Below are 26627 nucleotides of genomic sequence, written 5' to 3'. Positions count from 1 at the left end.
TAAGTGGTCATACAAACTCCACACATTTAAGTTCCCCTCTCAAACCTTCCCCCCACCATCTCTATAGAGGCAGTTCATCCCAATTATGCAACAGACTTAAGAATTGTTCATTCTTACTGGAACGGCTCTCTGGCTTACTTTTCCTGAAAGTCATTTTATTCAAGTGGACACTCAAATGTTACCCCATCTACAATCCTTAATGAGTCACTCAATGCTTCATAAACTGAAGAGTGCTGGTCACACAAGAGGCATTATTATAAAGGCCCAACAATTGGAAATTGTTTCCAAATTATACCAACACTTGTGAGTTATTTGAAAACAAATTGCTTAAAATAGTATTTGAGAGTTTTTAATTATTTAAAAAGTTACATTACAATGATTTTTATGGGTACAGCTTTAATTTGTTTGGGTACTGAACAGAACAGTGATCTGAGACTCCCATTACAAGGCCTGACTTCATATTTAATAACACAAAACAATGGAGCTTTGCCGAGACCAGTTCAGTCGGGGAGACCCTAACCCAGCGGCGCTAGAGGAATTAAAGACACACACACAGAAATATAGAGGTGTGGAGTGGGAAATCAGGGGTCTCACAGCCTTCAGAGCTGAGAGCCTCAAACAGAGATTTACCCACATATTTTTTGACAGCAAGCCAGTGATAAGCATTGTTTCTATAGATTATAGATTAACCAAAAGTATTCCTTATGGGAAACAAAGGGATGGGTGGAAATAAAGGGATACGCTTTGGCTAGTTATCTGCAGCGAGAGCATGTCCTTAAGGCACAGATAGCTCATGCTATTGTTTGTGGCTTAAGAATGCCTTTAAGCGGTTTTCCACCCTGGGTGGGCCCAGTGTTCCTTGTCCTCATTCCGGTAAACCCACAACCTTCCAGCGTGGGCGTTATGGCCATCACGAACATGTCACAGTGCTGCAGAGATTTTGTTTATGGCCAGTTTTGGGGCCAGTTTATGGCCAGATTTGGGGGGGGGACCTGTTCCCAACAGAGCTTAATGACTAGAGAATACATATGCCATTTTATTACAGACTGAAACCTTAGAGAAGAGAAAACAGTTGTCTGTAAAGTGAGACCTTGCAAATGGTCTCCTGACACATTTAGGACAGATGCAACAGGTTGCATTTTAACTCACTGAATCCTTGAGTTTAGGATTGGGGTGCCTCATTACAGTTCAAACCTCTTGTCTTCCAAATGAGGAAGCAGTGAGGTAATTAACTTCTGTGGCTTGTTATGAGGCAGAATAACTGAATGGTTTTAATAATTTAACAACAGGATTCTAGAGGCAGATGGTTTTGAGTTGGGGGGTCTCGGTTCTCTCACTTTCTAGCTGCATCACCACAGTTAGGATGTCCTATATGAACCTGGGCATTTTACTTAATTTCTCTGAACCTGAGTTTCCTCATCAATGAAATGGAAATACCTCATATACTTGTTAGTACAGATTGTTTCATAATGTATGCAAAAGACAGCACAGTACACTCTAATTCTAGATACTGACATATAAATAAAAGGGGTTCTGGAAGGCATTTTCTGGCCTCTCTTCTCAATTCAGAATAATTTCTTCAAGGGACTATAGCACTGGGAAGAATGCAAGTCTACTTGAATTAATACCAAGAGATTATGAAATTAATAGCACAGAGATATCTGTGCTCAGATATGCCATTCTTATTAGTGGCAAGAAACACCATTCACTTCAGTTGGAGGGTTAATTATAACAGCACACGTGGACATTAAGTTCTATGAAACATCACAGAAATCTACCAGAGGAAATGCTATGTTATCCAATCCATACTGTATACATACATATTTGCCATGGATATTGTTACAATCCTTTTCCAATTCTACTAAAGGCAGTCACAGATTCCTTACCTCGAAGAGCTACTCTTGTCTTCTTAATATTTATAACAATGACTTGGATTTACATAACTCCTTTCCGGTATGCATTTTCATGTCAGTTTCAGCCCAGTTCATTTGACATTCACATATTTCTATGTGATATGCAAAGCATATGGTATTTGTGCCATTTTTGTTTGTGTCTCTATTTTAATGCAGAAGGAGTATGAGACCCAGAGAGATTAAGCAACTTGTCCAATTGTCACATAGCTCAATAGCCAGAGCAACAAGATGGCAGGAACACTTAGTCACGTGAACTTCGCAGGACTTCTCAAACCCTAAGATGTGTATGGAACACTGGGGATCTTGTTACAATGTGGATTCTGAATTTAGTAGGTCTCAGGGGAACTAGGATGCTGGATGCCTAACAAGTTCCCAGAAGTTGTCACTGCTAGTAGTCCTTGAATCATCTCTCACTCTATCCTTCATAACACCGTAAACATGTCCTTCCCAATACTTCCCCCAGCTGTAATTGCACCATTTGGGTATTCATTCATGTTCCCCACCAAGCTCTGAACTCCATAAGAACAGTAGCTGTGTTTTGTTTACAACTTGGCCTGGCTGCCCAGCACAGTCTGGCAAAAAGGAACCAAATGAATATTTTTGAAGAGTGAAAAAGAATGACCTATTGCCAGTTATAAAGCCACAACACTTGCATATTAAGACTCTTATTACTTGTTGAAAAAGGATGTTTATCATGTATCTTTTCTTGTCTCAAGTCACATTATGATACCTAGTTGTAATTTCCAGCTCCCAAAGTAACATAAACAAAAGATGCCCTGCGAGGTCAGCCAGTTTAGATCTATACCTCCAGCAGAACTATGCCTAGGTTCCAGTGGAACACAATCACCTCCTTGGGCCAATGTGACGGGTTAATGTGAGGTCATTCTAAGTGTAAGGGGTAGTGTAAGTTTGAAGGAAGCCACATCACTTTTGCTCCCACCTGAGAATAATAATGACAGCAATCTATCTTAGGTTAAGGATTTCGCATATGCCAGGGACTGTACTAAGCACTTTGCATCAGTTACCTCATTTCATCTTCTCTACAGCCCTATGAGCTAGGCTCTCATTTTCTAAGTAAGGAAGCTGAGACGTAGGGTTGTCAAACTATAGGAAATGACCCAGGCAGTCTGGCTTCAGAATAGATGATTCAGATCACCTTGTCTACTGCCTGGAAGCTCCCAGCGAAAAGAAACAACTGCCTGAAAATAGGAGTAACCTGATAATGGGTTCCAACAAATCTCAAATATACGGGTTTGGGGAGAAACACATCACATCAACAGGAGGTGGTCCTTATACCCAAAACGTAGGGTCTAATAATATAGTGTAGAAGAAGAATAGGACGTTCTGCTACCGTTTTCAATTAACACTCAGTTGGACTCTATTTGGTTTGTGGTTAAATATACAACACTGCTGAGAGGTTAAGTAAGAGCTGGTTAAAGGATATATCTCAAAGGTCCAGATTCCTTTCACACTTAATTAACTCTCTTCTGAAACCTTGCATTAATGATTGGACCACATCAAATAAAACAGTTATCACATAGAAGAAATCAGAATTTCGTTGAGTATGTGTGTACAAAGTAAAGACTCAAAAAGTCTAAAGGACAGAGAGTCATTTGTTTTTCAAAAGCTTAAAAAGTAGGAGTTCAATAGTTATATTTTAATACTGTGAGATAAAGTGGAAATGGAGAAAACAGGGAAAGAGAACACATTTTCGAGTGGGATGTAAGAAAAAAGTAAACTTGCTCTTTCTTCTTGATAAAAAAAATTTTAAATATGGAATAAGAAAGTAGAGGCAATATTAAAAACAGCAAGAGGGGCTTGAATAAAGAATTACTGTAAGAAAAAGAGTTTAGCTCTACAGATTGGTTTGTAACTACACTTGGCCTATAAAGTTATTATTTACCTATGGGAGGCAGCATAAGATAGATTGTGAAGGCTCAGGCCGGGCGCGGTGGCTCAAGCCTGTAATCCCAGCACTTTGGGAGGCCGAGACGGGCGGATCACGAGGTCAGGAGATCGAGACCATCCTGGCTAACACTGTGAAACCCCGTCTCTACTAAAAAATACAAAAAACTAGCCGGGCGACGTGGCGGGCGCCTATAGTCCCAGCTACTCGGGAGGCTGAGGCAGGAGAATGTCGTGAACCCGGAAGGCGGAGCTTGCAGTGAGCTGAGATCCGGCCACTGCACTCCAGCCCGGGCGACAGAGCGAGACTCCGTCTCAAAAAAAGAAGAAAAAAAAAAAAAAGATTGTGAAGGCTCCAGATCTGGTTCCAGACACTTCCTAGTGTTGGCCTCAAACTGGCACAATTCTTCCAAGATTCAGTTTCTTCATCTGTAAAATGGAGGCAAGAAGCGCCTGCCACCTAGGATTATTGTAAGTCTTACATTAAATGACATAGATTGAGCATTTAGTCCCAAATAGGAAATCAACATAGGTTACACTCTGCCTTCTCTCCTTTCTTATAAGTTCTGTTTTCCTAAAAGAATCTCTTCAAAGTATTTTCATTCCTAAGTCTTTGTTGATAGAAATATTTCTCACTTATCCAATTGCCCAGGGTTAAGAAAAATAATCCACCTACAAACAGATGAAATATATGTATAAGAAAATTGGCACAGCATATGTAAAGATTGTGCTACTGAAATGTTAAACTCAGTATGGTAAAAATAGAATTATACAAAATGTCACATAAGTACACATCCTAAAAAATCAGCTTCACTCACAATCTCACGTATAAATTTTAGTCAATACACCAAATAACGACTATGTTAAAAAATCCAGAAGCTGTTTGTTTGTTTGGTTTGTTTGTTTTCGTTTTGAGACTGGGTCTCACTCTGTCACCCAGGCTGGAGTGCAGTGGTGTGATCACGGCTCACTGCAACCTTGACTTCCTGGACTCAGGTGATTCTTCCACCTCAGCATCTGGAGTGTGAATATCTAGGACTACAGGCATGCACCACCATGCCTGTCGACTTTTTAAAATTTTTATTTTTAGTAGAGATGGGGTTTCCTCAGGTTGCTCAGGCCTGTATCGAACTTCTGCGCTCAAGGGATCCACCTAGCTGGGCCTCTCAAAGTGCTGGGATTACAGGTGTGAGCCACTATGCCTGGCCAAAAATCTAGAACTTTCATGACTCAGTAGGATAGGTGTTTTTGGAGAAAAAAATTCACTTCAGTATATGTGAATGTTTCATAAACCATAAAGAACTAAACAATACACAATGTTGTTTGTATTGCCGTGTCCTGTTGGCTTCTAGAATAAATTGGCAATGTCATAAAATGTGAGTCACTCAACATATTGAAATACACATTTTTATTCACTGTAATTCAATTTGAAATGTACATGGAAAGGAAGTCAGCTTTCTAAGAAGTTATCACAACATATATAATAGACATTAAGTCAACAAAGATAACAAACAAAATTTTTAGAAGTCTTCCCACAATTTCATCTTCTAGACTTTTGGGAGTAGTAGTAGAAATTAATATCCAGTTTTTACCAGTCATATCCAGGACACTCCCGCTCCTAGGAAAAAAGAGAAAAGTATCCTCCAATGAACACATTTATAGTACTGATTCTTTCAACTCAATCTAATATTTCCACTATAAAAAGATAGTGACCCAGGTAAGTCTTCCAGGGAATATTCCATACCTATTTGTAACCAATCAATGAAATAAAATATTTTTCTCCCATTTATTTTGACCACTTTCTGTCAAAATCACCTTTCTTTCTAAAATAAACAACTCAAGGAACTTTCAGAGTGGCCAAATTTCATGTTATCTGTAGTAAGTTTATTTATGAAGTATCTGCAGTCATTTCCATCATTTTTATTGGCATTGGTGAAGCTGCTCTTCCTCTAACTTGTACTATTGATGTTACCAGGAAGTACGAATTTGAAGACATGAAAAAAGGCAGGTAGTGATCAAAAAAAAAAAAAAAAAGGTGTTTTTCTTTCCTCAAGATCCTGTCTATAATGTTTTGGTCACTTACTAAGACATCAAACATTTAATTTCCTCCACATTTCTGTATTAATAAAACAGGTTTTTTAAAATACCTGGAATTTGTGGTCTGCATTCCACATTGTTGGAACAGTTTACCAAATGTCTGTTAGGCAGGGCATTTAGAAGCATTCTTAATCCCTTTTACAGGGGATGCAAAGGCAAATAAGTAGTTTTCAAAGCCTTACACCAAAGTTCCCCATATATACTCAATGTAAAATAAACGTCAATATCAAAAAATGTGGCAAGATTTGGGTAGTAAAATACTTCATCTACTATTTTCACCCCAAAATAAAAAAGGCAGGTAGACTTTTAAGAGAATAAGAAAGAGGGAAGGGGAAAGAGATGAGTACTCTGCCAGTGTTGTCTTCTCCCTTTTTGAGCAATCTTCATAATTTCTGTAATAAATTGCTCCATTCCTAGAGAAGGGAATTACTTGCCCCAAATTATGTAACAATCATTAGCAAAAGAAACACCTAGAATTTTCCCTGCGTGCAACAATTCTTTTTGCCTGTGTTTCAGCAACAAGGAGCAAAAATAATACATGGGTTTGCAAAGTGATTTTCCTTCCCTCCAGAAACCTCAAACTCCAGCTTGTGTTTTTCAGTCTGTGGCTCCCAGGGGTACCTTCAACTCTCTCCAAAAAGAGTAAGAGAGAGACTGAAATAAGAAGTGAGGAGGGGAATAGACAATTGGTGAGGAAGGAGGAGTGAGTAGAGACCCATTTCTCACCTGAATTAATCCCAGCTAGTGGTAGGTAACACGGCTTCTCAGTTTTCTGCTCTTGCCAGAACAAAGTGCATTCAGCACAGGTGGTCTCTTAGCAACCTTGATTCCTGTGTCAAAGCATAGCAAAGGTTTTACTGGACAGTGAGGTAGTGTAGGAAATGAAGGGGCTGGGAGCCTACACAGAAAAACTTCTAACATTATTTTCAAAACTAGATCAGAGGGAGATGTCTAAGAGTGAACTTTTGAAAATATGACACTTTAATTTCTGTTTATCCCAGAATCGTATAGCTTAAAACTGAACATTGGACAGAAAGATTAAGTTAAATTCTAGGATTTTTCTGGTGGGGCAAACATCCACCACACTTTTTAAAGAAATAATTCCCGGCCAGGCACAGTGGCTCACGCCTGTAATCCCAGCACTTTGGGAGGCTGAGGCGGGCGGATCACAAGGTCAGGTGTTCGAAACCAGCCTGAGCAATATGGTGAAACCCTGTCTCTACTAAAAATACAAAAAAAATTAGCCGGGTATGGTGGCGCACCCCTGTAATCCCAGCTATTCAGGAGACTGAGGTAGGAGAATTGCTTGAACCTAGGAGGCAGTGGTTGCGGTGAGCCGAGATCGTGCCACTGCACTCCAGCCTGGGCGACAGAGGGAGATTCCGTCTCAAAAAAAAAAGAAAAAAAAAGAAATAATTCCCTAAAAATTATTTGAAACCAAGGCTTTAATATCTTCATGACAAAACAACAATTACAACCAGAAAAACCTTCATATGTAAGTGACCATAACTCATGAGATTGTGGGTCTATTTTTTAAGTACAGTCATCCCTCAGTACCCATGGGGGATTGGTTCTAGAATACCCCACAGATACGGTAACCATGGATACCAAAATCCATACATGCTCAAGTCCCTGATATAAGTGGTATAGTATTTACATATAAACTACACATATCCTCCCATCTGCTGTAAATCATCTCCATAAGTTACTTATAATACCTAATACAATATAAGTGCTATGGAAATAGCTGTTATGCTGTATTGTATACAAAACAATGACAACAAAAAAAGTCTGTATATATGCAATAGAGACACATAGTTTTTTCAAAATATTTTCGATCTGTGGTTGATTGAATCCATGGATATGGAACCCATGGACCTGGAGGGCCAACTGTATTATGTTTTAATATTTTCTATCATTTTTACAAACAAATTAGAAAATGGAGGAGTGAATTTATTACAAAAGACAAGGCTATAAAATCTGATTGCTGTCTCCTTTAACCACGTGCAGTCACACACTGCATAATGATTTGAGTCAATGGAGGACTGGCAGTAGCCCCATGAGATTATAACAGAGTTGGCCAGGTGCAGTAGCTCATGCCTGTAATCCCAGCACTTTGGGAGGCCAAGGTGGGTGGATCACAAGGTCAGGAGTTCAAGACCAGCCTGGCCAAGATGGTGACACCCTGTCTCTACTAAAAATACAAAAATTAGCCGGGCATGGTGGCAGGCACCTGTAATCCCAGCTACTTGGGAGACTGAGGCAGAGAATTGCTTGAACCTAGGAGGTGGAGGTTGCAGTGAGCTGAGATCGTGTCACTGCACTCCAGCCTGGGCAACAGAGTGAGACTCTGTCTCAAAAACAAAAACAAAAAAAAACAAGATTATAACAGAATTGTAAAACTCCTATGTCTTAGTGAAGTCATAGTTGTTATAATGTCATAGCACAATGCATTATTAATGTGTTTGTGGTGATGCTGCTATAAACAAACCTACAGCACTGCCAGTCCTGTGAAAGCACAGCACATACAAAGATGTATGGTACAAAATACTTGATAATGACAATAAATGACTGTGTTAATAGTTTATGTATTGACTATACTATACTTTTTATCATGATTTTAGAGTGCACTCCTTGTACTTATTTTAAAGTTAACTGTAAAACAGCCCCAGGTAGGTCGTTGAGGTATTCCAGAAGAAGGCCATCATTATCATAGGAGATGACAGTCCCATGCATGGTATTGTCCCTGAAGACCTCCCAGTGGGACAAGATACAGACGTGGAAGATAGTGATGTTAATGATCCTGACCCTGTGCAGACGTAGGCTAATGTGTGTGTTTGTGTCTTATAAGAAAAAAAATTAAAAATTTTAATAGAAAAAAGCTTATAGAATTAGGATATAAAGAAAAAATATTTGTGTACAGCCTTACAATGTGTTTGTGCTTTAAGCTAAGTATTATTATTATTATGAGTCAAAACATTAAGAAAATTAAAAAGTTTATAAAGTAAAAAATTACAGTATATAAAATGTATTTGTTTTTCTTTTTCTTTGTTTTCTTTCCCCCTTTTTTTTTTTTTTTTTTTTTGAGACAGAGTCTGCTCTTGTCGCCCAGGCTGGGGTGCAATGGTGCGATCTCAGCATACTGAAACCTCTGCCTCCTGGGTTCATGAAATTCTCCTGCCTCAGCCTCCTGAGTAGCTGAGATTACAGGAATGCACCACCATATCTGGCTGATTTTTGTATTTTTAGTAAAGACGATGTTTCACCGTGTTGGCTAGGCTGGTCTTGAGCTCCTCCCCTCAGGTGTTCCATCTGCTTCAGCTTCCCAAAGTGCTGAGATTACGGAGGTGAGCCTCCGTTCCCAGCCTATTTCTTTATTCTGAAACTTAACTTGTTACTGATGAAAGAAAAAAACGATAAATAAATTTAGTGTAGCCTAAGTGTACAGTGTTCATAAAGTCTAGAGTAGTGTACAGAAATATCCTAGGCCTTCACATTCACTCACCGTTCACTCCGTGACTCACCCAGTGCCACTTCCTGTCCTGCAAGCTCCATTCATGGGAAATGCCCTATACAGGTGTACCACTGTTTATCTTTTATACCACATTTTTACTGTGCCTTTTTTATTTTAATTTTTTATTTACTTCTTTATTTTATTTTTAATTTTTTTGAGATAGTATCTCACTCTGTCACCTAGGCTGGAGTGCAGTGGCACAAATACGGCTCACTACAGGCTTGACCCCCCGGGCTCAAACAATGCTGCTACCTCAGCTTCCTGTGTAGCTGGGACTACAGGTGTGTGCCACCATGCCTAGCTAATTTTTTGTATTTTTTATGGAGATGGGGTTTTACCACGTTGCCCAGGCTGATACTGAAGCCCTGAGTTCAAGCAATCCACCTGCCTCAACCTCTCAAAGTGCTGGGATTACAGAGATGAGCCACCACACCCAATCTATTTCCTTATTTTGAAACAGGAGCTTGCTCTGTTACCCAGACTGGAATGTAGTGGTGTGGTCATAGCTCACTGTAACCCTGAACTCCTGGGCTCATTCAATCCTCCCTCCTCAGCCTCCTGAGTAGCCACGGCTACAGGTGTGTATCACCTTGCCTGGCTAATTTTAATTTTTTGTAGAGACAGAGTCCTGCTATGTTGCCCAGGCTAGTCTCGAACTCCTGACCTCAAGCAATCCTGGAGAACAGGAGTGCGATTCTAGCTCACCGCAGCCTCAAAGTGCTGGCCTCAGGTGGTCCTCACCTCCTCAGTTTCCCAAAGTGCTGGGGAGCCACTGCACCTTGATGATATTAAAATGTTTAAATATGATTATAACTCATACTTATGACCACCCATTACACTCCTAAGTGTATCCCCCACCAGAATGCATGGCTATCTGCCTACCAAGACACATATCCAAACATCGTAATAGCTTCAATATGGAAACAACGTAAATGCCATTAGAACAAGGATAAATTGTGGCATAGTCATATAATGGAATATTATACAATAATAAAAATTCAACTACAGCTATAGACAAAAACAATGATGAATCTTACAAATATAACATTGAATTTTAAAATACAAAAACAGGTGAATCTAACAAAGATAGCACTGAATTTTAAAAAGCAAGGCACAAAAGACAACAGTGTAAGTACATTTATATAAACTAGAAAAATAGAGTTAAAGTGCATGGTTTAGGGGTATATATATGGTTGGTAGTAATGCAAGTGGTAAATTTATCAAGAAAAGAAAGAGATTTGCTACCACAAAATCAGGGTAGGCCTGACTTTAGGGAGTATAGGGGAAGGAAATAGGCAAGAGATTCTAACAATGTTTCATTTCTTGTCCTGGGTGGTGGTTATACTAGCAATCACTTTTTAACTATTTATTAAACTGTACATAGAAGCTTCATGTGATTTCCTTCCTTCCTTCCTTCCTTCCTTCCTTCCTTCCTTCCTTCCTTCCTTCCTTCTCCCTCCCTCCCTCCCTCTCTCTCCTTCCTTCCTTCCTTCTTTCCTTTCTTCTTTCTTTTTATTTCTTTCTTTCTCTCTCTTTCCTTCTTTCCTTCTTCCCTTCCCTTCCCTTCCTTTCCTTTTTCTTTCTTTCCTTTCTTCCTTCCTTCTTGCTTGCTTTCGAGAGTCTCACTCTGTATCTTAGCTTGAAGTATGGTGGTACAATCCTATTTCATTTCAGCCTTGAACTCCTGGACTCAAGCAATCCTCCTACCTCAGTCTCACGAGTAGCTGGGACCACAGGCACATGCCACCACACCCAGGTAGTTTATTTTTATTTTTGTAGAAACAGGGTCTCACTATGTTCTACAGGCTGGTCTTGAACTCCTGGCCTCCAGTGATCCTCCTGCCTCAGCCTCCCAAAGTGGTGGGATTACAGACGTGAGCCACTGTACCTGGCCTTAATGTGCTTTTCTGTATGTATGTTAGACTTCGTAATTAATATACTAAACAAAATAAAAGACCAGAGAGAAATACATCCAAATGTCACTAGTGGCCATAGTTGTGAAGTTGGGTGGAAGGAATTTGGGTGATTTTCATTTCCCTTGGCTGTTTCCATTTCTCACTGCCCACCCCCGCTTGCTGTTTCCTTTTGTCACATTCATTCATTTAAAACGATATTGCCTATATAACTTCAGAACACTAAGGAAAGTAGTCTCAATACTGCTAGACTTCTTCCCTCTGATATATTTCAAAGTAATTTATACTGATTTTATTTTTGTCAAACCAATCATTATAACAAATATGAATGAAAGGAAAATTACATTTATCAGTGAAACATTTTAATGAAAGTATGTAACTTCTATGATAAACAAGGCAAATCTCTTCCACCATGAGGAACAGAAACCAGGGGTTCCTGTTTGCTTTTTGCCCTTGATGTTGGTCTGTTTCTAGATCTAAATAATTGGAAGGACACAAATTTGTCTCATCACAAGTTTCCTAACACACCCAGATTTTACTGTGGATTAAAATTATGTGTCACATGGTGCTTGGATTTACATTTTGCTCATTAGTTTTCACTCGGCTAGAATCATGGTAGTAAGTGTTTCTTCTTTAGGATGGAAGGGGCATTTGTTGGAGAGAATAGCTATTTAACAGCAGTAATTTTCAGGATAAAATATTTCCTAGTTTTTTTATCTGATAGAAACATGTACCAAAAAATATACACAAATTTTAAACAAGTTAGGACACCTTAAAAACTATGCTACAACTTACTGAATGTGTTTATCTCAAGACCTTGGTCTTATCTTGAACGTAGTGTTTTAACATCATAGTTAAAATGACATGACCTCCCGTTTCTGATATGACAGCTGAGGTTATTTTGGGTCAAATTTTTTTTTTATGTTGAAACTTCAGCTGACAACAAATAATTTCCCCTTCCATGTGAATGCTTCTGCCTTTCTTTTCCTCATTTCTAGAGGCCACTGGGAGTCACTTTATTATTTTATAGAATGTTGTACTGAAAGTAGAATGGATACTCTCATCTAGTTTATAAATCTTTACTTCTTCCTTTGATTCTATCAAGATTCAGGTCCAAGATTCAGTATCTAATTCGAATTGGCCTGTTCATTGCTTATTAGATAGTTGAGGAGTGGTATCCCACAGAGTTAGACAAATGAGAGTAGCAGTAACCTCTGGTTTCTAGGAGCTGGACTTACTTGTATTCTCTGTTCTTCACTCTGCCACCAGTTTGTAAACCCTTGCCTTTGAAGTCAACTCTGACTCCAGGGCCATAAGAAGAATGTATTTTCTAAATGGCTTGGTCCTCTAGCAAAAAGAACAACAACAACAACAACAAAAATCCCTCTATTATATAAAAGTATTACTAGTTCTGAGACTTCACACTTTTCTCAATTTCTCCTAATCTCTAACATTTCTCTTTATTAAGTGTAGATTTTTGGTTAGGACAAAGAACAGAATGAATATACTTTGCAAAGTCTCTTTTTCACTCAAAAGAAAAACACTTTTCATTGGATTCAAGTTTATATTCTTAAACACATGAGTCACACTTCAAAAATATTTTCTTTTTTGATAAAAATTTTCAAATCCTTCTCCTTGTTTCAATCAACGTCTAACAGTTAAGATAATATTGATAGAAGTTCCCTAGAGACACATGTTGAAAAATGAGACACAGTTGAAATCTGTCCACTTTTGCTTAATAGGCCACTTAAGTAAATAATATAATAATAACCACCATGTATTGAGGGTCTATTATGTGCCGGGCACTGCTTATGCACAACTGGGAGATGAAGAACACTGAGTATTCTGTGCCATAGTTTAGAAACTAATCCAGTACTTCAGCTTCCAGATGCCACGCTCTTTCAACTATACTGACTTATTCATGTTTTCAAATGAAAAGTTACTTTTGAAAATATCTACATTATAATGGAAATTGACTATACTGGCACGGAAACATCACATAATTATTAATGGATCTTCTTCTCAGTCCTGGATCCTTTCTATATATGTGAGCTGGTTGTGGAACAATGGGATGGAAGGGCTTAGAGTTATCCCTCTGGGCCTGATAATCCCACATTTGTGGGAATTCACTTTGTAAGAGTTAGTTGCTAATTTATTCACATCAAAACAATCTGTCCTCTGTAAATGGGACATTGCCCAGATCACAACTGTGAGCTCACTATTTAACAACAAATTTAGCTGAAAGTACAGCTTTTTTTTTTTTTTTTTTTTTTTAGACAGAGTTTCATTTTTGTGGCCCAGCCATGGCGCTATGTTGGCTCACTGCAACCTCCACCTCCCAGATTCAAGCCATTCTCCTGCCTCAGCCTCCTGAGTAGCTGGGATTACAGGCATGCACCACCATGCCTGGCTAATTTTTGTATATTTAACAGAGATGGGGTTTCTCCATGTTGATCAGGCTGGTCTTGAACTCCCAGCCTTAGGTGATCTGTCCGCCTCGGCCTCCCAAAGTGCTGGGATTACAGGCGTGAGCCACTGTGCCCGGCCAAAAGTACAGTTTTTATTATTTATTTTTATTATCTTTTACTATCTATTTTATTCATATTTATTGTTATTTGTTTTTAACTGCTTGTTACCTTACGGCTAACAAGTTTCTCCCCTTGATCTCCTTAACATTAACCAAGCTGAGAAATAATAAGAATGCTGCCAAGACATGGTGTTTGAGAGATGGGTCTAGAATCAGACTGACAGAGTTTGAATCTCAGGTCTGCCACTGTGCATGACACCTTAAGCAAGTTACATTAACTCTGTGCCTCAGTTGGCACTTCCACAAAGTGGGGATAATGGTACCTGCTTCTTGGGGTAGCCTGAGAATTCAATGAGATAGCACTCCTGCCTAGAAAGTAAACATTTAGTAAGTGATAGTGTCTACTATTAATTACAGTCTAGCATATTACTGTTACATAGTAGCTCTTGAATGAATCATTCTTCTCAAGTTCTCTTTAAGCACCTAAATAGGCAAAACTGTTAAACTCCTATTCATCCTTTGAGATTCAATGTCACCTCCTCTATTATCCAATCTGACTTCCTTAGTCAGAATGTATTTCCCACTTGTCCGCAACATGTTGCCAGTGACCACACTGTATCATGGTTGTTTACATGCAATACCCCCATAGTCAGTGATGCTTTCCTAGAAGGTAGGGGGTGGCCTTATTCATCCTAGATTCCAGGGCCTCACAGTCTCCGACACTAATTAGTTCTCAACAAATACTGACTTGACTATACTTAAAGCAGAAGTTTTCTGGGAAGAATGAAAGTTCACTTTGTCCAAATGACAATTACAATAAGAAAAACATACGTAATAAGTCTACTTTTCCCAGCAAATAATTTTAAAAATAAAATCCCAAAGTTGGCTGCTTGCAACTTGTCTCCCTGTGGAAAACATCTCCCTTTCCCACGAAGTATATGTTCAAGACAACTGTCTTTTAGAAACTTGAGAAATCATATGGGAACTATGTCTTACTAATGCTTTTCCTTTTGTTTTGTTTGTTTGTTTGTTTTTTGCTTATAATTAGGGAAGCAAATCAAGTTGCTGGAAGGCAAGAAAAACTTGGCACAAAATCTAGAGGGTTTTAGAATGGGATGATCTGTTGGGATGGCCACCATTTCTGCAGCATACTGGAGGTTTGCCCTCACTAAACTCAAATTCGAGTAATTTGGGAAAATTTGGGCGTATGCAATGGTCAATGAATTTTTTGTATTCTATAAGCTTCTAAAATTTGAGTTCAAGCTGCATTTTCTGAGCTCATTAAGGTCCCCTTCAATTCTGCCCAAAGTTGAATTATATGAGAAAGGAAATTTAACACATATCTGAGAAATTAACTTATCAATGACATGAGCCTTGTACCATAGAAAGCTTGTACTGGAATAAAATAATGCATATGACTATGTTTAAATGATGGTAGGCATTATTCTTGCACCTTGTTTCTTGATTAAGACATGATTTCAAGGCAATTATTCTCTTTCCAGCTAAGAAAAACAACAATGGGGAAAGATGGGAAGTACTAACGAAATGTTGGTATAGAGAAGATATTGCAGCTTTTGTAAACCTCTCATCTGACAAATGAGGCCCATAGAGACTTGTCTGAGGTCACACAGTGACTTTTTCCAAAGCTATTGCCACAATTGCCTTAGCAATTTTCTGATATTTATGATAGACTGGATTCTGCATTTCACCAGAGTCAGCTACGTGAGGAGAGTCTGCCTTCATCACCCTCCAACATCTTTGATTCCAGCCCATGTATAACCAGAGTCCAGAGCAAAGTAAATCACAAGTGAAAAGTGGAAAATGCGGCAGGTCAGGGCCACAAGGCAAAGAATTTGACACAGTGGACTTCGACTGAACACAGAAACGTTTGTTACAGATGATCGGTCAGCAAGGTGGAGTGAGGAGACAGTACAGGATCTGAACCGGATGGAACCAGTTTGAGATCCTGGCTCTCACCAGTATTAACTCTGCAGCCTTGGACAAAGCACCTAACCTCAGATGCTACCTCATCTGGAGAACAGAGAGAGTAATATCTGTCTTGTGGGGGGTCGAAAGGACTTTATTCATAACTGAAGCTCAGAGCCTTCTACACACACTTTGATTTTAATCTCATAAAACTTTATGAGGTGGAATATTCCTACCACTATTTTCTTACTCGAAAAGATGGAAACCCAGAGAGGTTAACATAGCTGTCCGACGTTACACACGTAGTAAGAAGTGACCAAGGATTTTTATGGAGATTTGTTTGGTTCCAATGCCCACGGCCTTAGCCACTGCAATATAGCAGTGAGCCAAGAGGCCGGGCATGGTGGCTCACACCTGTAATCCCAGCACTTTGGGAGGCCAAGGCGGGCAGATTACCTGAGGTCAGGAGTTCGAGAACAGCCTGGTCAACGTGGCAAAACCCTGTCTCTACCAAAAATGCAAAAATTAGCCCGGCATAGTGGTGCTTGCCTATAGTCCTAGCTACTTGGGAGGCTGAGGCACAAGAATCGCTTGAACCTGGGAGGCAGAGGTTGCAGTGAGCCGAGATCATGCCACTGAACTCCAGCCTGGGTCTCAAAAAAACAAAACAAAACAAGCAAACAAAAAAAGTAAGCCAAGAGCCCAGCATGCTGCCTGACACTCCATAAATAGTGCCTAGTTAAATGAAGCAGCAGATTCAGAAAAATGGCCACTTCCTTGCAGTCCAACCATGAAGAGGGATGGAGTGGGTCAGTTAGATGAGAGGAAACAAATAGCCTTTAAGAGATGGAAAGCCCAGAGAAGCTGAGGCAGACACACAGACACATGAGCAGCAGGGTGTTGGCTCGCGTGGCAGCACTCCTGAGGGTCCATCTGACCACCCACCCGCCCCCGGTGGAAAAGTAGGTTACAGATCTGTCAGGAGCCACTGTGTTTCTCTTCTCTTCTCTTCAATGGCACCCCTCTTGCTCTCTCTCTTTTCTTTTTTTTTTTTCTTGAGATGGAATTTTGCTCTTGTTGCCCACACTGGAGTGCAATGGTGCAATCTTGGCTCACTGCAACCTTCACCTCCCAGGTTCAAGTAATTCTCCTGCCTCAGCCTCTGAGTAGCTGGGATTACCGGTGCCCACCAACACACCGGCTAATTTTTGTATTTTTAGTGGAGACGGGGTTTCACCATGTTGGACAGGCTGGGCTTGAACTCCTGACCTCAGGTGTTCCATCCGCCTTGGCCTCCCAAAGTGCTGGGATTACAGACATGAGCCATCACGTCCAGCCCACTTGCTTTCTTTTTAGGTCAGCATCTGTTCAGTTTTGGCTTTCCCAAGCCGTTGATGGCCATGCCTCAAATGTTTGAAGTAAAAATTCTGGCCCTAAAAAGAGCAATTTTTCTACATATGAACAAATATGACTTCTTAGTCATCCGCTATCAGGACTCCTGAAGGCTACAGTTTCTAACTGCCATATTCTTGCCCTAAACAGATCATACATTGCCCCTGAGATGACATGAATTTACTTAGTTATGGGCACTGAACATTATGAAATATTCTGGAATTGAAATAATCAAAATGTTATCAACCATCTCCCTGCCAAGTTTTCCAGCCCTTTCCATGAATCACAGTTGTGATGCACTTTTACAAAGCCAGATGAAAGACCTGGAGCCCTGGCTGGGTATCAAATGTGTAAGGTTTCCACAGAGCCCCAACACAGCAGTGCCAGCAGACACTTGTCCTTTGAGTGGTGCGAGGATGCAGAAATGGGACTAAGGGGGACTTGTTTGTGTTTTTTGACCTGCAGAACTCAGATATCCAAACAAGTGTCATTCCCATTTGGAGCTGGTGAATGGAGGGGAGTGGGGAAATCTCTGGACTTTCCTGAGTACTCAAAGGCATTTGGCAGAACCTTTTAAACTGCCTAGTTGGCCTGCAACACACACTCCTTGGTATAAATTCACTGGTGGCAATGTTTTTATGTTTTTAGGTGCAGATTTGATTTCTGAGACAAGCTTATTGTTCTTTGGAGTCAAGTTTAGCTGAAAATAAATGGCTAGGCTGGAGAATAGAATTTCAAGTTTAAATGACAGACTATAACCACCTTTAGAGTAGAAATGATATCTCCAGCATTTTCCACAGAGCTTGGACAAAGTAAGTGCTTAATAACATATTTTTTTCCCCATAGGGCAGATGAGGTGTGTCTTTAAAAGGTGTTGCTCTTCTATGCTTCACAAAGTCATTACTTAGAAGGTGATACTTGGCCAGGTGTGGTGGCTCACGCCTATAATTCCAGCACTTTGGGAGGCCCAGGAGTTTGAGACCACACTGGGCAACATGGCAAAACCCTGTCTCTACTAAAAAATATATATATACATACAAAAATTAGCTTGGCATGTTGGTGCACACCTGTAGTCCCAGGTACTCAAGAGACTGAGGTGGAAGAATCACTTGGAGCCTAGGAGGTGGAGGTTGCAGTGAGGTGATATCAAGTCACTGCACTCCAGCCTGGGTGACAAAGTAAGACTCTGTCTCAAAAAAAAAAAAAAAAAAAAAAAGGTGATACCTAAGGAGGAGGACTGAACCATTAATAAGCCCATTCTGAGTTTTATAGACCCCGTTTTTGGTTAGCATATGGTGTCTTGCACATGCTAGGAATTAAATACATATTTGCACAATTAAAGTTTGTAGAGGAAAACAAAAATCCAATCATATCTCCTGAGTTACAGGACAACACTTTGGAAAGCAGGTATTGAGACGACCCTTCTCTCGGTCGTATCCAGACACACAGAATGTAATGTGGCATGGGTGGAAACCAGTCCTTTGGAAACACAGAAAGACAGAGCAAAAGAAAAATGTTAGAATGCTGATTACAATAGAACAGATACGTTTATGGAAATAATAGTTTATATTTTGAAGTTGTTTTGGGAGGTTTCTCATCATCATTGATCTTAGCTGTAGACTTAATACCTTGATTGCTAACAATATACCATCCTCCAATCCACCTGTCCTCAGTATTTGCATGGTTTACACTATTCTAAAAATGAAGTTATTAAAAGTAGTACAAGTGGAATATTGCCTCTACAGTTTAAATTCATGTTTCCCATCAAAAACCACATTTGGAGGCTCTGGATTTAAATTGGAAACAAATGAGAGATAATTAGGAAGATTCAGGAAAAACTCAAAGAAGGAATTTATAAATGTGTTAACAGTCACTATCACTATACTTGGCTACTTATATACATTGAGTAAACCCCACCACGTTGTAAAAGAGACTATGATTCTCATTTTACAAATGAGCAAACTGAGGCTCAGAGTGGTTGAGTACTTTCTTAGGATCAAACAGTTTGTACATGGTCCAAGCCAGGGCTCAACAACAAGCCCACATCTGCCTCCTTCCACTTCACTGTCATGCCTCCCTTATGCATTTTATTTAGAAGCCTGGTGCACATGTTCAAGAATTGAACATACATAACCAAAGCAGAAAACTATATTAGTCTATGGTCTTGAAGAAGGATTGGAGTGTTAGGTTTCAGCCCTGCTCAAGAGAACCAAGCAGGGCATTGGCCTTTCTGGGCTTCAGGGTCCCCCTTTTCTAGACAGAAAACATAGTGATCTACTTCGAAGGACTCTCAGAAGCAACCAGTATAAAGAAGGCTGCAAAGACAAAGCCTTTGGCTAAAAAACAAGGAAGCAATGAATCCATGGAACAAGACAGGTGCCCTCTCTGATCCAAACCTAGAACAAGGGGGAAGAAAACAAAAGTGCCCAGGTTTCTTGTCCAACTACTCCTCCCCCCCAAGTTCCCCATGTATACTTTTCATATGTGAAAATTCTCTTTGCAATCACTGGAATTCTATTTGGAGAGAAAATACAAGGAAACAGGAGGTCAAGCTGCAGCCACAGAGCTTGGTCAAGTAATTTATATATCATTAATCCTTTGCTTCTCCTCCTGCTTTTATTTAACCAAAAGAAAATGAGAGGAGTAGAAATGTAATTCATTGATCTGTCTTTATAATCAGCCTTATAAAAAGTGGAGAGATGTTGCAGGGATAGGAAATAGGCTTTGTGAATCTCAGTGAATTTTAATCTACTACATCTCCCTCCATCAGAAGCACATAAGAGTCACACTAAACTTTCCTCCAAAATCAACATCTTAAAATGCTACATTAAAACACACACACACACACACACACACACACACACACAAACAAACAAAAAAAACCACTTACTGTTCAGGGGTTCAATAAGCGAAGTCCAAAGTCAAGGGAATGATCTCTCTCTTTTATGAAAAACACCATATGGTCTTAGTGGATCAGGAGGCTCACTGGTCTGTTATTAATAACTGGCTTAGAGCTTTATGAAGAAACATGAGCCAGAATGTCAGGAGAGGAGGCAAGTAGAAAGAAATGGACAGGCACAGGTGGAGTAAATTATAACAAAGATATACTTATGCCCACACAGGAACTCAAAGAACCCATGAGAAGGAGATTAGTTCCTCCACAATCAATAGGCCCTTATATCAAGTTTTTGAAGAGTTAAACAACCCACAAAATATCCTGAATGGCAGCGGGGAACATCACACACCAGAGCCTGTCGAAAGTGTGGGGGCCTGGGGGAGGGATAGCATTAGGAGAAATACCTAATGTAAATGATGAGTTAATAGGTGCAGCAAACCAACATGGCATATGTATACCTATGTAACAAACCTGCACGTTGTGCACATGTACCCTAGAACTTAAAGATAATAATTTTAAAAAATCCTGAAGGTCAAAAAACACCATGACTCATTTAATGTTGTACTATCCTCTGCTCTTCTGAACAATTCTTTTCCATGGACATGTAATCTCTTTTTAAATTGATACAATTTACCTTGTTTACATTGACTCCTCAATTTTAAAAATATATCAAGAAATGGATTTTGAAATGCACATTATCAACTTTTTAAAGTTTTTTTTACCTGTGAGCATATTAGCTGCCTTCCTTTAGAGATTCCAAAACAATTCCTGGAAGTATATAGGTATAGGTGCATGTGGTGGCCGGAGGCTGGATCTTGGGATTGTATCATACATAAAAAGAAACCTGTAGAATTCCCGTGGTAAGAATGGAGGTGTAATCATCACCTTACTTCTGGTTTGCAGTGGCTCTCCTCTTTTGGAAACTTACATTTCAAAACATTCCAAATTCTATGCCTCCCCTCCTCCCCCATAAATGACATCAAATTGTTTATAATATTAACAGTATGTCTTTTTTTTTTTTTTTTTTTTTGAGACGGAGTCTCGCTCTGTCGCCCAGGCTGGAGTGCAGTGGCCGGATCTCAGCTCACTGCAAGCTCCGCCTCCCGGGTTTACGCCATTCTCCCACCTCAGCCTCCCGAGTAGCTGGGACTACAGGCGCCCGCCACCTCGCCCGGCTAGTTTTTTTGTATTTTTTAGTAGAGACGGGGTTTCACCGTGTTAGCCAGGATGGTCTCGATCTCCTGACCTCGTGATCCGCCCGTCTCGGCCTCCCAAAGTGCTGGGATTACAGGCTTGAGCCACCGCGCCCGGCCAACAGTATGTCTTTAGACCTAATTACATCAAACCCTGGCTCTGTCTGAAGTATTAAAAGAAACTGACGATTACGTGGCTGGGAGTGGTGGCTCATGCCTGTAATATCAGCACTTTGGGAGGCCAAAGCAGGCAGATGGCTTGAGCTCCGAAGTTTGAGACCAGCCTGGGCAGCATGGTGAAACCCAGTATCTACAAAAAAAAAAAAGAAAAGTAGCCAGGTGTGGTGGCACATGTCTGTAGTCCCAGCTACTCAGGAGGCTGAGGTAGAAGGATCACTTGAACCCTGGAGATAGAGGTTGCAGTGAGCCAAAATCATGCCATGGCACACCAGCCTAGGTAACAGAGCAAGACTGTGTCTCAAAAATTAAAAAAGAAAGCTGACAATTAGAGAAAAGTTATTGAAGGTTAAAAATTTCACCAGATGGCCGGGCGCGGTGGCTCAGGCCTGTAATCCCGGCACTGTGGGAGGCCGAGACGGGCGAATCACGAGGTCAGGAGATCGAGACCATCCTGGCGAACACGGTGAAACCCCGTCTCTACTAAAAAATACAAAAAACTAGCCGGGTGAGGTGGCGGGCGCCTGTAGTCCCAGCTACTCGGGAGGCTGAGGCAGGAGAATGGCGGAGAAGCTCGGGAGGCGGAGCTTGCAGTGAGCTGAGATCCGGCCACTGCACTCCAGCCCGGGCGACAGAGCAAGACTCCGTCTCAAAAAAAAAAAAAAAAAAAAAAAAAAAGTTATTGAAATACATAAAGATTGTTAAATTGCCTCTTCTTCTTCTTTTTTTTTTTTTTTTTTTTACAGAGACAGGGACTCACTCTGTCACCCAGACTGAAGTGCAGTATCATGATCATGGCCCACTGCAGCTTTGAACTTCTGAGTTTAAGCAATCCTCCCACCTTGGCCTCTTGACTAGCTGGGACCATAGGCATGTGCCACTGCACCCAGCTACATTTTTTTTTTTTTTTCATTTTCTGTAGAGATGAGGTCTTGCCTGGTCTTCAATCCTGTACTCAAGTGACCCTTCTTCCTGTGTTTCCCAATGTGATGGAATTACAGGCGTGAGCCACTGCACCCAGCCAACTGCTTCATTCTTCAGGTTCCAGCTGCTTGTCACCCTGGCTCAGATCTAGTAACTGGCCTTTTGTCAAACTAAACCTTTTTCAGCTAAATGCTGCGGTGGATGGGGTGGACACCTCCCTACAGACCTCACATAGTGGAATGTTATTCTACTGAGGCAACTGTGAAAAAGAGAAACTGATATGCTAGTGACGCTCAGTTTAATAGATGGGAGAGAAGGAGTGGAATAGGCATAGAGCCTTTTTTTTTTTTTTCCCATTCTCTGGTCAATTAAAAAAATTTGAGTATCCACTGAATATATGTATTTTTGTTTATAGAACATATGCATATACTATTGTAAATATATCATTTACATCAAAAAATACAAATACAATTTTTAAAAGAAGAAATGTAAAAATAAATAGACATTCTAATATTTTCTTACCACACTTCCAATGGGTCATCTTTACCGGTCCCTGGGGCATGGACTGTGCCGCTGACTGATGAGTGTTCAGAACACCAGGCCCGCCACTTATTAGGTGTTGTGGGTTGCATTGCATCCCCTAGAGACATTTTCAAGCCCAAGTCCTCTGTACCTGTGAATGTGACCCTATTTGGAAATAGGGCCTTGCTGATATAATCAAGATGAGATCATGCTGGATTAGGGTGGGCCCTAATCCAATGACCTGAGTCCTTGTGACAAGCGGAAAATGGGGACATAATCAGACATATAGGGAGACATCACGTGACAAAGGAAATAGATATTGGAGTGATGTGTCCACAAGCCGAGGAATACCAAGGTCTGTGGGCAACCACCAGAGAAGCAAGGAAGAGGCAAAGAAAGACCCTTCCCCAGAGCCTTCAGAGGGGCCATGGTCCTGCTGACACCTTAATCTTGGTCTTCTAGTCTCCAGAACTGACACAATAAATTTCTGTTGTTTTAAGCCACCCTGTTGGTGGTAGAATTGAGTTTCTAATACTTTAATGCAAATGTTTTAAGAATTCAAATTCAAAAAATTTAGGTAACTCTTTTTTTGAAAAAAAGACTACTTTAATATTTATTTTTTAATGGAAAGAGCTGTCTTCTGAGTTATTCAAGTTCAGCATAATGCAAGCATACATTTGTCTTCTATTTGGGCTTATTCTTCCTGAACCTAGACAGCTATACTGATTGAATAAACTAGCATTATGTTTCCTAGATGTTTAAGATGATGAAAACTAGAGATGTGTGTTTAGCTAAATTAAATTATTATTCTGACAACTTCATTTCAACAATAATTATGTTTTGTAGTATGTCAGCTTGAAGACAGTCTCTAAGATCTTTTAGTAACTTAAAACTTATGCGAGTTTAGGTTAATTAATGGATAGTCATTAAATACCTAGATCATTTCTAATAAGACAAATTATTAAAATATTAACCACTAAGCATAATTTTAAGGTTGTATGTATTTTGCCACATTGAGAAATTGTACTATAAGGACATCTAAGCTATCAAACATTGTAAAGTATATATTCATAAGCTTTGCTACACAGTTATAGTGTCTGACAGCTCACAGGTATCTATCTCATAGCTATCTCTGTGAAACAGAAGTTAAAAAGTTACGATTAGGCCGGGCGCGGTGGCTCAAGCCTGTAATCCCAGCACTTTGGGAGGCCAAGACGGGTGGATCACGAGGTCAGGAGATCGAGACCATCCTGGCTAACACGGTTAAACCCCGTCTCTACTAAAAAATACAAAAAACTAGCCGGGCGAGGTGGCGGGCGCCTGTAGTCCCAGCTACTCGGGAGGCTGAGGCAGGAGAATGGCGTAAACCCGGGAGACGGAGCTTGCAGTGAGCTGAGATCCGGCCACTGCACTCCCGCCTGGGCGACAGAGCGAGACTCCGTCTCAAAAAAAAAAAAAAAAAAAAAAAGTTACGATTAATATTGTGAGTGAGATTCTCTAGGAAAAATAATTGTAGAGAAGAGAACTTTGTATGCAAGGTACTCGGGATGTATTTTTGTTAAGGTAAAGGAGCATAGTTTTGTCCTAAAGTAAAATGACTGGCTGTTCCAGGATGAGGAAGAACAGGTAGCACAAAACCTAAATGGATGTAGAAACCTGTAGAAGGTGCACAGAAAGGGAATTTTAATTGCCATAGTCAAAACTGGCTAAGGTTTAGTGGCTTTATTTATAAGATTGTCTTAAAAGAGCCTTGATATCAAATATTATGCTGATACAAAATTAAAACTGCTTTTCTCTCTGTTAAATGACAAAATTTTCTTGAATCATTTATGTACTTAAGAGGTTAAGTTTTTTTTACCTTCTGAGAAATCTGCCTAAAAGGCAATGATTCTATTTTATCAGAATAATTTTCTGTGCTTTACGTTCAGTTTTTCATGTCCTTGATAACTTACAGGAACAAAGTCTTCTCACTCTTCAAAGAATTAAGGTTCTTTACAATTCTATTAACTCCTATGTTTTCCTTAAGACTTTTCTATTGTCACTTTGATGTTAAATTCACTGCTTTGTTTTAAATGCCACAGAAACAACCAAATTTCCTTGTCAATTGCATTATTTTTGTAATGAGCTCATCAGATCTTTCACTTTTGAAAAATTATCATTAATAAGTTAACCATGGTCATTTTTGGTCTCTTGGCATTTAGAGATAGTTTTTTGTTGTTGTTTTGCTTTGATTCTTCCTGGAAAGCACTCGCAAATCAGCTACAAAGCAGAATGCTTTGACATTAAAAACAACGGTCTCAGAGCCCCACAGGAAAGGACTATGCTGAGTACTCACAAGCACAGGCTTATGATGGTATTCCTTAAATAGCCTGGGGCCCATGCCATTGGACCATCCAGGATTTCCTACATTCTCATTAAGAAGCTAACGGGTTCATGAGGCTACTAACCCAAGATGAAACAGAACAAGAATAAGCCTGAGCAAAATGATGAGGAATGATTTGAGTTTTGTTTGGAATGCTGCTAATATTTTAATATTCTATTATCTGGATATGAGGGCTACTTTATCTTTTAAGCTATTATCTAAAAAATATGTAGATTAATAAAAACAAAACATATGTCTTTTTCTTCCTGTTTCCTCCCGAATTCGGAAACTTTTATTGAATACTCTTATTTCCAAGGCAATATAGTTATTTGCATAGGTTCAATAAGAATCTGTTCTCCTTATTAAGAGGATGTAATTGGAAACATTGGTTATACAACAAAGCTTATTCTGAATAAGGCTTTGTTCAGAATGTCATATCTGAGAATGAATCAACATATGGCCAGTAAGTCTTAAGGAACTGAGGCTGACTTTACAGGGCTGGCTTATGGGGTTCTCAGTCTTACCGAAGAATAAGGAAGTTCTCCTCCTAGAGGGCCAAGGAAACTGAGACTATTTGCATGACCTTGAGGAGAGAGGAATTTACTCAAATCTATGATTAATGTAGGTGAAATCTGATGGTGAATTCTTGCCTTGGCTTCTTAACTTCAAGAGGTTTCTGTTTATTTTTTAAATACTCTCTCAGAAGAATCAAGCCTCAAGAGATTTTCAAAGGTGCATTTTGAACATCCTTATGAAATCTTCCACAAAGCAAACTTTAAAGAACCATTATGTTAAATCACCATTCTTGCTGCATGTGTAAAAATAATTAAGTTGAATTTAACGACATCAACTTTATTTTCTGACCAAGAATAATCCTTCTTTGAGATTATTTATTTTGTTTCACGCATCCGTGTGAAGAGATCACCAAACAGGCTTTGTGTGAGCAACATGGCTGTTTATTTCACCTGGGTGCAAGTGGGCTGAGTCCGAAAAAGGAGTCAGCAAAGGTGATGGGATTATCATGAGTTCTTACAGGTTTTGGGATAGGCGGGGGAGTTAAGAGCAATGTTTTGGGGGCATGGGGTACACAAAGTACATTCTCAAGGGTGGGGAGAATTACAAACAAACTTCTTAAGGGTGGGGGGAGATTATAAAGAACACTGATCAGTTAGGATGGGGTAGAAACAAATCACAATGGTGGAATGTCATCAGTTAAGCCATTTTCACTTCTGTGGATCTTCAGTTGCTTTAGGCCATCTGGATGTATACGTGCATGTCACTGGGGATATGATGGCTTAGCTTGGGCTTAGAGGCCTGACATTCCTGTCTTCTTATATTATTAAGAAAAATAAAAAAAAATAGGGGT

At 39.8% G+C, this 26627-nt stretch overlaps 1 protein-coding gene across 1 annotated transcript; it reads right to left on the bottom strand.

Annotated features, from left to right (window-relative positions):
- Window positions 1-5214: 5214 nt before the first annotated feature.
- MRLN (myoregulin) lies at window positions 5215-20199 on the bottom strand. The gene is made up of 3 exons (XM_033208682.1): window positions 20078-20199; window positions 6642-6745; window positions 5215-5436 (listed from the first exon to the last, which is right to left on the bottom strand). The coding sequence occupies exon 3, from the start codon at window positions 5415-5417 to the stop codon at window positions 5277-5279; it is 141 nt and encodes a 46-aa protein (XP_033064573.1). The 5' UTR covers window positions 5418-5436; window positions 6642-6745; window positions 20078-20199; the 3' UTR covers window positions 5215-5276.
- Window positions 20200-26627: the final 6428 nt, after the last annotated feature.

This window comes from Trachypithecus francoisi, unplaced genomic scaffold (genome assembly GCF_009764315.1).
Source record: "Trachypithecus francoisi isolate TF-2019V2 unplaced genomic scaffold, Tfra_2.0 Lachesis_group9, whole genome shotgun sequence".
Lineage (NCBI taxonomy): Eukaryota > Metazoa > Chordata > Mammalia > Primates > Cercopithecidae > Trachypithecus > Trachypithecus francoisi.
The sequence above is the reverse complement of the archived record's forward strand: the minus strand, read 5'-3'. Positions and strand labels throughout refer to the sequence as shown.